Source organism: Plectrocnemia conspersa, unplaced genomic scaffold (genome assembly GCF_051122295.1).
Source record: "Plectrocnemia conspersa isolate PC_06_02 unplaced genomic scaffold, ASM5112229v1 ptg000009l, whole genome shotgun sequence".
NCBI classification, from domain to species: Eukaryota; Metazoa; Arthropoda; class Insecta; order Trichoptera; family Polycentropodidae; genus Plectrocnemia; species Plectrocnemia conspersa.
This window is the reverse complement of record NW_028277173.1, coordinates 9,095,178-9,108,871: the sequence shown is the minus strand read 5'-3', so window position 1 is coordinate 9,108,871 and position 13,694 is coordinate 9,095,178. Positions and strand designations below refer to the sequence as shown.

Here is a 13,694-nt window from a genome sequence, read left to right as displayed (position 1 = left end):
TTATTGCAATGTAATAAAACTCAATTTTTAAAACTCAAAAATAGATAATTTCCATTTTATGAAGTATCACTACATTCTACATAAATAAAGCGGCGTTGATATTGGAAAATATAATTACTAAATAATTTTAATAAAAAAGAAAAACCAAACTGTATAATCTGCCAAATTTATTGTGACATGTAGCAAAATTTAGATATATGTATATAGAACTAATATTATTTAAGAAATGATTTAATACGTTACACACGGATCTATACGTTTATTACAAATAAGCTACATAAGATTTATTAATATAAATTTGAGTTATCGATTCTTATTTATATACTTTTAAAGTATAAAATGAAAAATTATTGCTATTTAGTTAAAATATATAAAATAATAAATTTAATATGTTTTTAGGTATGTCTGTACGCCAATCTCATCTTGCATTTCACACAGATATATCATCTAAGCATATAGCGTTGCATTTGCTCTCGTGAAAAATGAAGGATATTCATACGGTGTGTCACGACACAATTTTTCTAAAAGCTTTGACAAACATTTATTCATACATACCACATAAAAACGTACTCTATCGGAACTAACGTCCTCGGACGTCTTCCTGATGAAAGAATCAACTGGTAGCCATTAAACGGAATTTGATTTAGAAAAGCGAAAACCATGAATACGTAATGTTACGAAAACAGAATAAAAATATACATATACGATCAATCAATATATGGAATTACTCGCAGGTGTTCTACTTTTTTAAAGCGCTTTTTACGTAAACAGAAACCTGGCAAATTTCCGAGTATATAATTCATAAAAACACATACACAATAAGAACGCCTATACGCGCTTTGGAACAAACGTGGGTTGGGTGAATACCGATAATAATAAAAAAAACATAGCAGTTTTCAATTTGAGAGAGTATTGTGTAACTACGTTAACGTTATCCTAATCGTTGCTATAGGTTGTTATTTTTTACTAGACTACCTACTTGATAACACAAATTTCTTTTTACAGCAGTTCAAAGTGAGCATCTGGCGTCTTTTTTCAGTTAAAAAGTTTTTCTTCGCGAGTACTGACTACTGGGTATAAATTTGCTAAGTCGTCAAAGTGCTTGGTGATTTTGACAAATTGTTGCTATGGTAATTAACGCAAATGAGTGTATATTTCTACACTTAGCAACCGTTTGTAAAAAAAAGGTTTATTATGCCTACCCTGGGGAGAAAATTTCATGTAGGGAATTTGCATGTATTAGTAGTGTGAATAATAATTATCTATCTGTAGTAAAGTAATTAAAAATTATATATATATATATATGGAGTATAAAAAACAAATATTTTAATCTAATTTTAAACAGCAATTAACTTCAGTAATAATGTATTTTTATTAAGATATCATCACCATAAATGAGTTTTGTTGGGACGTTAAGGTCGGAATAGTAATCCGTACGATTTTGACTGGTAACTAGAGGTCGCGGGTTCGAGTCACGGCAATAGACTAAAATTTTTATTTATAAAAATTCGCTATTATTAAAAACCGGCCCTAGCTATATATATAATAATAATAAATTTTAATACAGATAATAATTTATAATTATTTTTATAGATGTCACTGATTCTCAGATTAAACAGTCTGGGAATTGGTAAAATAATTGAGCCTACGCCTACAAAGTTAGAACGGAAGATAAAAAAAGATGTGGTTGGGCGTTGTCGTGGTAGAAAATAACTTTTAATCACAATTTTAACCTTGTTCTTTTGAAAGCTTGTATTTAATTTTAATTATTTTAATAATAATATTCAGCTGCGTCTGTTTTATTTTTAATCTATTTATTTAAATACATTTGCAGAGCATAATAGATTTACGACAAAGCACAAAAAACAACACATAAAAAATATATTTAATGAACAATTAGATAAATTAAAACACAATACGTCCACCAATTGTGAGTATCTTTAAAGGAGAAAATTATTACTATGCGACAGATTGGTAATTAGGTGGCATACAAAGCGAAGTTCTACTAGAATATCCGGGTTGTAAAAATTTTACACTAGCAACTTGAAGCAGTTTTCCAAATACACTTGTCGACGCGACTCGAGGGAATCATATTCCAGCATACCTTGTAAGAATTTTGTGGGAATTATTTTCCTTAATGCAAAGGTATCTGAGTCTTAACGCCAATCTCTTTTTTGGATATTTTTTATTAAAAGTAAGTCATCCACACTATTTGGCCACCAAACCAGATAAGTATGCTTGAGAATACTGCGAACTAGGTGATTATACAAGGTGCACAGTGACATCTATCTCCTCAATTGCTGCACATAAAACAAATACAAACATTTGAGATGCTTTTTGTATATGTTTCTTTATATATTAATGGAATCTGTGATTCTCTTGAATCTGTGATTCTCTGAAATCGTTTACCACTTCTGTACGATGAAGCACATTATTATACAATAATAATTAAATATTAACTGGTACTTTTTTTTCTAGAATATCAAGTCAAGGATATAAGTTTTTTGATGCTCATGTTAATCTATTAGCAGATAATATAAGCATTTTTAGAGGATGCTTTCTAAGCAAAAGAAGGCCGAAAACAATGTGTTAAGATTTAAATAACTGAGAAAATGCACAAAAGATCATATCTCATCTGCTAATAGAAAACCAAAATTCGACAAAATATAATGTAGTGAAATTTTAATTTTAAAACTCTCCATTTACGATACTAGCAAACATTGGATGAAAACTGACACATAGGTATGTAAAAATAATACCAAAAATAATGATTTCACAAAATTAAATATAGGTTAAATACAATATATAAACACAAGAGGAACTATCACCAATAGTTTTTCACGGTTTCATATAGTTTAATACGTTTATTTTTGTGAGATGGCACACCACAAAACTTTCACATGTACAAACTTTCAAATTTTTTATTTTGTGCTGCACACCCTCGGAATTGCAATATACATTGTGTGTACTAAATGATTGTTGAGAATTGAAGTTTCTTACAATTTTCAATTTAATCCATATAAATGAATACTTCAATACCGATATTCTCTAATTTCTTCAACATTATTATTATGTCCATTGTTTCGAAAGCCTCCTTGAAATCCATGAAAACTGCTCCAGTGATTTTATGCGTATCCTTGTCCAACAACCAATCATTAAATCAATACTTGTAATGCAGTCTCAGATGTTAGAATGTTTTTCTCTGAATCCCTTTATTTACTAAATTATATTTACATCTAATCCATTAGTACTAGTTCCTTTTTTTAATTTACAAATTATGTTGTGAATTTCTTCTAAGGATACTGATTTAAATTCACTAAATTTTACATTGAATGTTTCATTATTGTTTTGTACTTAATTATTATACTGAGGTATTGAGTTCACAATCACTTGTATACCCTCAATGTAAAATGTACTAATTTTTTTTTCTATAATAAGAGGATCTTTATATATCCATCAATCTCCCTATTCATTATGTCGTTTTTCTGAGTAGAATTAAATAATTTTTAATTTCATCTATCGACTTTTCATACCATTTTTTAACTATTCTTAATGCTTTGACTGTAATATTTTTACATTGTTGCTATGTTTTTTATTTTTCTTTTAGGACTTTATATTCTGCTCGTTTTGTTTTTATTATTTAAAATATTTTGTATGACTCATCTCTTTTTTTTAAAGAATTTTTAAGATCATCATTAAACCACGGCTTTGGGGTTGTATTGATATTGTTTTAAAATTATATTGACTTTTTATTTTACTATTTTTTTGTATTGTTAATATGATATGGAACAATATTTTTTTAAATATTGTTCCATATCATATTAACATCCATGTTATCTATAATCCAGTCACATTTTTGTAATTTTTATCTTAATAATATAATTTATATATTTTATAATATACACAAGCTGTATGTCTGAAATTAGAATTGCATCTAATCATATTATTATCGTCAATATATAATTCATAGTATTCAATATCATTTGTGGTATGTGTTTTCCGTTAATTCTTAAAATATCGAATATTTATTTTCAACGAGTAATTTATCTCTTCTTTATGCGTGAAATAACCCAGTGTATTAATCATTATCCCAGTTACAGATTCGCGTTTCCCACGTGGAAATATGTCGGATACTCTGTGACAATCTGTTAAGTTTCCCACGGTGCGGTGGTGTCCCATTTAAACGAAAAAACATATTCTTTTCTTATACGGTTAAAATGTTTTATTACATTTCGAATTTACCTTATTTTATTAACATTTAATTGGTATTTTATGCGCTTTTTGTCATGTCAATTGATTGTAGATCTTTAGTCACTAATTAATGCAAGAAATGGTGGTATTTTATTATAATAAACGTCATCTTAATTTGATGCAGATACCCTACTACGAGTGAATGTTTGACCTAGGAAATTTTGTTGATTAAATACACCTGAATGGTGTATTGATGTCAACAGTATTCCCATGGTAAATGAAGTTTGATTCGCAGAGGGCCGTAGCCCACCTCACTTACGACCAACAGGAAGTTCCGCCATTGTAAATTGGCGCGAAATCATTGGGCCGTGTCCGCTTTGTGTGCCAACCATAAACTTTAACGTACCGATCGATAATAAAGTTTCGATGAGATAACTATGATATAGTTATATTTATTAAATATAGATTATTTCTCACAACATATTAATTTGTGTAAATATTATAAAGATATTCGAAATGTAAAGATAGATAATACAAAAAATATTTTAGATTTTTTATTATTTATTAATATAAATCTGTTTTTTTAACACACATTGCACAAAATTTTCGACAGTCTAATCTTACGGTAACTGTTTTAAAAGGAACTATTTTAAATACTACCTAACGCTCATCAGCGACAAAATGTGCTGTTTCACTAATTTTTTCGACTTCTTCGAATTCACGACACATATTGTCACATTTTATTTATTCATCAAATCATAACCAAATAAGCGATTTATTTCAGCAGCTGCTTCTCATTTCACACAATATATGAATCACTCAAATGAAATTAGAAATCAGCACGGCTATTTGAAACACACAGCTTGCTGAATCCTGCCACATCACGTGTTGGCAACCGAGTAAATCCTTGTATCGTAATTTCAAATATTCCCCTTATTTCATTGCGGAAATTGTACATCATAATCTTATTAGTTTTGGAAGCGTTTGATTAATGTGCTTGTAATTATATTAAATTATACTCGATTTAACTAGTAAGGAAAACGAGAAAATTTACGCTTCGTATATACATATCCATGTATACATACATATATATATATTTATCAGTTAACGTTAACTGCCTACACACATACATAAAATTTCAAACCATTCGGTAAATATATAACCGACTAACGCACTATTAATTAAGATCCGTTTCTGAGAACACAGATGATTAATTTCATCCCAATGTATTAGTTGTCTTGATTTATCATTTATGTAAACGTTAACGTGTCTAACGTAGTTTACGTAGCGATGGTCAGGGGCATAGTTTGAAATTTATCAAAATATTCATAAAAAGAAGGCTTTTTTTACATTTTCAAGCAAACTTTTAATATCTGAACGCAATCAAAATAAACTTTTTATAATAAAAATACCAAAACTTATTGCCAAAAACACCATAATATACTAATCAGTGAATATAAAACTGGCGCCAGTCAACGTTTATGTTGATACAATAAATCATCTAATTTAAGCAATGATGCTAATTGCAGTATTTTACTTAATTAAGAAAATAATATACGGAGATGAAGTGTTTAAGTTCAATTTTCCCTGAATTCAAATGGATCATCATATTATCATGGATCACCAAAAAATCAGTTGGTAAGTTAAATTCTGAAATTCTATGAATTCAAGTGGATCATCATATCATCAAATAACCCGAATAAACTCGCTTAAAAATAAATGCACGAAAACTCCGGCGTTAAGAACTGTAAATATTATACTTTTTATAACACAGATCAAGGTAAAGCAGAAATTCTTGCTGACGCTTTTTGTATATAATACGAGCTCACTTAATATTTTTATCATTTTAAAACTGAAAATATAGTAAAAAAATCAATAAGAAGAAATAAAAACATCGCATTAATTTGCAAAGTACGCTCAAGGGAAATTTTATATGTCATTAAAAACTTGAAAAATTAAAAAAAAACTGGAATTGACATTTGTCACATTTAATAATACTGTAATTAACATATATCTTTATTGCTAATCTGTCGGGTATTTCCCAACCATTTGGCAAACCACTAAAATGTATTTTATAAAAAACACGATAAGGATCCTACAGTTCCGTTTAGCTGTCGCTCAATTAGTTTATTAGCGCCATCTAATAATATATTTAAAAAACAATCTTTATGCATTTAAAAGAATAAAAATACTAACAAAAATTAGGCTTTTACGAAAATTACTCGACAACACATCAACTTAATAGTTTGATGGTTTTTATTTATTGGCAAGTTCACTCTATAGGGCTTGTCGCTATTGCGACCATTAGACTGATGTTTTATAGAAAGAGCACATTTCACATAAAAATCTTATTGCACAAAAAAATAATCAGATTCATAATAATTTAAGGCTGTTTAGTGTATAGTAACCCCAGTAATACTAATATATGTATTCATAGCTATAAAAATACGTAATGTATAATACATATTTTTCTAATAATTTTAGAAAATTTCACAATAGTCTTGAAACACTAACAAGCAAAAACATTGTCACTTTTGTGGGGTATTATTCTTAAGACTTTCGTTAATTTACTGTGACCAAAATTATCATTTATCAACAAGGAAACAAGACAATAGCGTAAAGGATTGGAACCATACAAAAGCCCTCGTTACGACCCGAAAAAAATACAAATAAAACGCAAGTATTTTTACTGTAAATATTTTTCGGCATGTTTGTTGCGAAACGGTCACGGATATAATAAATCACCAGATCCATAAGATTCCCGTTGCAGTATACGACCTTGGACAATGCCCATCGAGAAAATGCTGCTTTCTATAGGCGTATACCTATTTCGCTGTTATAAGAAATTAAAACTTATTTTTATCGTAGTCTCCGATACATCATATAGAATTAATAGTAGGGTTACGTGAAATATTTTCCAGAATAAAAATTTAAGGTTTGAGAACCCTAAGGGTAGGACTACGTAGCCAGTAAGACGCAGAGGTGAATCTAGTTAAGAGTTTTATTAGAATATATTACAATTGCAGTGGTGGAGAAGCTGGCGTAGGGATGATGTCCATGGGAGGTACTCAAAGGTCTTGTAGGTGGCGTGGCAGCGATAATGTAGCGGATGGTGATCCTTCTCTGCTACGATGGTGCTCGTATAGAGGATGTGAGAGCCCATGACAGCATGTTGTCCATGGGCGGCGGGCGTCTACTGCTTTTTTCGAGTGTCTGCTTGTGACTACCCTCATCGGAGTTCAGGCTTAAGTATCCATGGCTGCAAAGCTTACTGACCAATCAGAATCATGCAGTTATCATCCAGCCAATCGATGTACTTCATCCCTGCGCCAGCTTTTCCACTACCGCTCATGCAACTTTATGTGACGCAACTTCGACATTTTATAGACTGACTCAGTGTTAATAATAAAATATTATTATGTTATTTCGGAACAATTTGGAACATGAATAATATTTCTATTCAAATATCTCCATATATTGTGTATGCCATTAGATTGCGTTAACCGAAACGGTCCAAGTTATTGTACTCCGTACTTTATGGCTTTCATTGTTTTCGACTCGACACACAAACATGGCGATATTCGCGCAACGGAACAATTGAATGCAATTGCGTCCAGAATTATTGGGTCTTAAATTCGCCTAATTGCGCTTAATTAGCCTAACAGTACCGGATACCGCCGGGGCTAAATGACCTTTGTATGATTTGTATTCAAAATGTGACTTTGGAGAAAGTCTCCTGGGCGAATCTTTTGATTTTCACAGAAAATTCCATCGATAGTTGACTTAAGGATTAACGATCCGATTCTTTGTCAACTGCCGAGACGTTAGTTACGGGTCGTCGGTAATTACTTTAGTTTTTCTACAACACTTGGAAAGTTTGTACCTCAAAATCGAGTGTGTGTGAGTTTGTGTATGTATGGGGAAGAAAGTATTAAATATTCCGCCCGATAACCTTGTAAGCAAAACTTTTGGGTTTAACACTGACAAGAGATTGATGTATCGAAGATACGAACAATACGTTATGTTGTTAATTAATTTTAAGTGCTTCGTCTTGTATGGATGACATAATAAATACAAGGATTTGTACTGTGTAGTAAATATATTAAAATAGTAATTTCGAACAATAAATATACCATATTTCATAAAATCATATAAAAATATTGTACCAATAAAATCTAATATATCAAAAATACCATTTATATAAAATTAACGTCTTATTTTAATTAATTCCTTACCACAAACAGTCCTGGATAAGACATGAAAGCAATCCCATCAAGAGTTATATTTTTTTACACAAAGGTAATATCTTAAATTTTTTGTTAAATTCAATTTAAGTTTATCATTTTGTGACTTATTTAATTAATGACTCACCTTGAAAGCTCCGTTAAATCGGTTGAATCATTATTTTTTACATTAGATGCCCAATCTGACGAAAAAGAAAGCTCAGACGGCTGATAATTGGTAAGTGGCTCTATTACGCTTTCCATCTTCTTCTAGTGTCTGCAAAAATAAATACAATAACTAAATAAATAAGTTTAAAAACGTGCGAGATTATAAGTCAATATATAGTTATATATAAAATAATAGATACTGCTATGAAATATAGTATACGTAGGTGAGAAAATGTTGTATATTAATCTATTTCTATATTAGTATTATTTTATTACTGTGCTCTATGAGCTTAATAAAGCTTATACGCGTTATTAGTAACATATATTGCGGATTAAGTTAAAATTATTATTGGATTACAGAGGAGCGGATCAGATTAATATGATGGAGAGAAACAGTATTCAAGCTTATCGAATGGATACTTTAATAAAATAAATATACTAGAAAAGCCATTATTAACTTTCATAAATCATCAAAACGAAATAACCAGTTCTTGATTTTTTTATATTTTTTCTGTGCAGACAACAGGTCCTATTGTTAAAACCGAGAAACATGAAACGTTTCATATTGAGATTAAAACTGGAATTAAACAATAGACAAGGAAAAGGCGTAATTTACAAACCGTGAACAAATATATAAATGTCTGGTTATTACATTATTGCATACTTTGTTTGAGACTTGTCAAAGTAAATATGAATAAATTGATTAAATTTGTGGACTTGTATTCGAATAATATTTGATTAAACAATGATTCATTAAATGATTTTCTAGATGAATGAAATTTGTGTAATGATTTCTAAGAAATTAGTCATTCAATAATGAATAATGTTTCAGTTCTAATTTATTATTTTTCTTCTAATTAACTATAAATGTTGTGCTCTTGTTAAAAAACTTATTTTTAAGCAGCAATAATAATACAAAATTTCGTTTGTAATTTTACAAAAGCTTTAATATACCCTTTCATAACATGTTTTGGTCATAAAATGCGTACATTAACTCGTTAAAGTTTGTGTAGAATCTGCTATAGTTATGGTATTATTCAATTTTATTAAAATTACCCTTGAGGTTATCTGGCGCTTTTAATGGGCCCAGATGGGAAGCCATCACATCTACCTCTTATGTAAAATTACAGTTTTTATTCGGCAGATTTGCTTTCATTTTATAGAGCAGTCTTTGGAAAAATCCTGACTGATATCTCTAATTGTAGCGGTAGTCACAGGCAACGGAAATTATATTTTAATATATATTTATGGGTATTACATATGTTACGTTGTATTTTAATCAACAACAAAGTACCCAGTTTTAATCTGAAAACCCACGTTATAGGCAACATAAATCACAATTTAAAAAAAGGTTGCAAACCCTTTCACAGATAGCCGACATACGCGAAAACGACACGCGTCGGATAAAGTCTGCGCTAAACGCTTTATCGTAATCCACTTCTTAACGAAAAACGTAAAAAATCCAACAGAAACGTTGTGATAAGGATTTTCTCTGGCGGGCTAAAACGTGATTCATTTAATATACAATAAAGTAAATGACTCATTTGCAAATATAATATTATTTTTATATGCTGCAACTCGGTGGTGTGAATATAATTTATGTTTTTGGTGGGAAAAATGTCACGTGTGCCTATTACATGTGCGAAACGCTTATTTGCTTCATTTAGGAAAATGGGATCGGTAGTATATACGTGACCCGAAAAAGCCTAATGGATTTTTTTTTGGAAAATACCTAATAAACGAGGATCATAAATATGGTTTACTGTTTCCAATATTTTATTTTACCATATGAAAAAAATATAATTTTCATAGGGAAAATCAATAAGTATAAAAATATATAATACATTTAATTAGAATTTAAAAATAAAAAATTATTGTACAATGTTATTGATAATAGATGTTCTAATCAATGTTAAAATTAAAAGCTTTCTTTAGCGAAAGCATTACTTTTTATTTCCTCTCGCTCCATTGAATAAAACATTTTTTTAATGCAATTTTAAACGAAAAATTAGCACCCACTTTACCGACGAGGATATTTGCAATTAACTCCTTATTTTATGCATACAATAAATTCCCTAGATTATCATAGAAAAGCGTTGTTCCGTAAGCATTTAAGAGCTGAATAGCATCGTTAGTTTTCGCGTTAAATGAACAAGAGGAAAAACACATCATCTAGTAAATATATACAGTAACATTTTATTATATATATTTAGTAACAATATATTCTCTGAATTCTTTCTATTAATATGTAACATCATATATAGTAATGATTCTTGGCTTTCTTTTGAAAAAGTTGTAGATAATTATATTAACTATAACATCTTAAAAGACGTACACATAGTAAATACATTATTATTATAAATTAAACAATATATATATTGAGAATTATATAAGCAATATTAACATATTTCACCAACTAATCAATTTATTTTCTAACAATAGTCATGGATCAAAAGACTCGTTAAAGCTCCTACCTTACAAATGTACTCAGATCAACCCACAAAAGACCAAATTGATTAACTTCGTGTCTTTGATCGTAAGCTTAAATCAAAAAATCCTTTTCAGTCGTGTCAGAATAGCATTTTTCTTCATTTTTGCGCAAAATGGTCGGACATTATAGGAGTAATTGAAACGCGGCCGGATGAGAGCCAATTTGACGGATTTTTTTATTATTTCTGCTTGAACACCAAATAGGATAAAAGTTAATTAGCTCTCATTGTGTCCATAGTGGTGGTAGTATTAATTTAGTATAATTTAGCGGCTGTTCCCGTCTGAGCTGGCCATTTAGGAGCAGTTCGTGTTGAGACTAATTAAACAACAGGTCGTGAACCTAAAACCCACATGCTGGCACTGGCCTAATGGATAGGAATCTCCAGAGTCACATCGGAAGGATGTGATCTTAGGAATTGTAGCGGTATTAACATAAGTATACATTACTCATGTTATTAAATTAGTTAGCTAAAGAGGGCAATAAAATAAATTAACGTGAACGAGATAAGTAGAGACTACAATTTTAAACCTTTAATAAAAACATTTTTTTCTTATAATATGCTTAATACTGTACCACTTATATTTGTAACTTGTTGAATACACGCTAATATATATATATATATTAATTTAACTATCAATACGACAAGATGACGTTGAGACAACGTCTGCATATATAATATTATAAACGTTAAGTGATTCACTTTGATTATGAAATGAATAGTAACGTACTTTATGTCAATGTTTTAAAAATCCTTTTCATAAGCTATACTACAGTGAACGTCAGAGCTTCCACTTTTTATCCAAAACACACGCACGCTGGACTAACACAATCACACGTACGAGTTGACCAGTTACTGCGATATTACATTTATTTATTTTATACGAAATGGGCCGAAATATTTATTTTTATATCGACGAGTCACTTTATATATCTAATAGTTCTGTATTGATAGGGTTTGATAGTAAATTTCATGAAGAAATTTTAAATATTTGGAATTTACCAGATCAGAAATATTTTATAAAACAAGGTTTAGATTGGAAGTGAGTTATTGGTCTTTGCACAGATGGTACTCCAGCAATGACAGTAGTACATTCTAAAGTAATCTTAAAGATTCGAGCAGTTGCGAATTTTTTTAACGAATCACTGTCATATCCATCGTCAAGTGTTGGCTTCTCGAACTCATAGATATCTTAAATAATTTTATTAAAGCTATAAATTTTATAAGAAAACCTACGAAGAGCAGCATATAATTTAATTAGCGCTTATTAGATGAATTATATTTTTGCTAAAAATATATATAGCTACCGGTGAAAATGTATTTGGATATGATATCACTAAAATTTCCATAAAAATATAGCTTGACATGTAACATATACAACGTTGATAGCCTTGCAGCATATTTTGCAAAGTGTAGGGTTTTTACATAAAATGTAGTAAAAAAAGGTACTTTAAATTGGTATCTTTTAAAAGGTAATAAATACCATTATATTTGCTTTCTAATTTCGGTCCTGTTTATCAACTATAAATTCTTACAAACCCTCCACACAAACATGTCTTATAGCAATTGAATTTAATTGATCAAGTCTGACGCTTCACTTTGATGAAGAAATGCAACCACATCGACCCTAAAAGTAACGGATGACTCACTACAATGACACAACTAACAACAAGTGCTCTACACTCCATATTTTTTCATATAACGATCGAAGACTCGTTTGACCCATCCAATTACTCAGGCCAACTTTCAAACGTTTACTCAAAACGGGAGACAATTGAAAGCGGGCAAGAGCGTAACACAGACCAGACATTGTCCAGGATTTCTATGGAGTAATTGAAATAGAAATTGAATACAATTCCACATTATTTCACGAAGCGTGCCCCCTTGACCTTGTTTAATTAAAATTTGAGATAAGCAATCCCTTGGGGAGACTAAAAGGAGTCTTTACGACTTGGATACATTTTTTGGGTTTAGTTCGTTCGGAGCAGATCCTCGACAAGGATATTACGTTGTTAATTAAATTAAAAACGTGGACAATACGTTGACAATAGTATGTAGGTGTGCCATGGCCACTTTGAATGAATTCATTTGAATACAATTGAGAGACGTTGTTCGTGTGTACAAAACGCAGCACGAATTTATAAAAGACGTTGCGCGATTGGTGAAAAAATATTGCTAATTGAATACTAATTAATTAAAAATAAGTATTTGGTAATAATATGATAAGTATAAATATACAAAATATTGATTATTTTTTGTGGTAACCGATAAGGTCAAGATGATCTTAATTTAATTTAAATAAATACATATACCACAATGAACTAATTATTATTTTTTAATATAGTAAAATATAATAATAAAATTTAACATAAGAATAAAAATATTGTCACTTTCGTAAGTGCTCCAATATAAATCGAATACTATTGTGCAAAGAAACGATACACAACTTATCCCATTATTTTTTTTTTTTTATATTTTTTTTACATATACAAAAAATTGAATAAAAAATACAAATCATATAATAAAATCTCTTAACCTGGAATAGTATTATTAATTATATGTATTAAATATATAAAAATATCGAATCAATAAAATAGCCGTAATACGAACTACGCTTCATCAA

At 29.8% G+C, this 13,694-nt stretch overlaps 1 protein-coding gene across 1 annotated transcript in view; it reads right to left on the bottom strand.

The window, feature by feature from the left end:
• moody (G-protein coupled receptor moody) overlaps positions 1–13,694 on the bottom strand; it is a 47,584-nt gene that overhangs the window by 20,029 nt on the left and 13,861 nt on the right. Inside the window, exon 2 of the mRNA XM_088191834.1 lies at positions 8,563–8,691. Coding sequence (XP_088047960.1) covers positions 8,563–8,678 — 116 coding nt within the window. The 5' untranslated portion in view covers positions 8,679–8,691. The remainder of the gene's footprint in view (positions 1–8,562; positions 8,692–13,694) is intronic.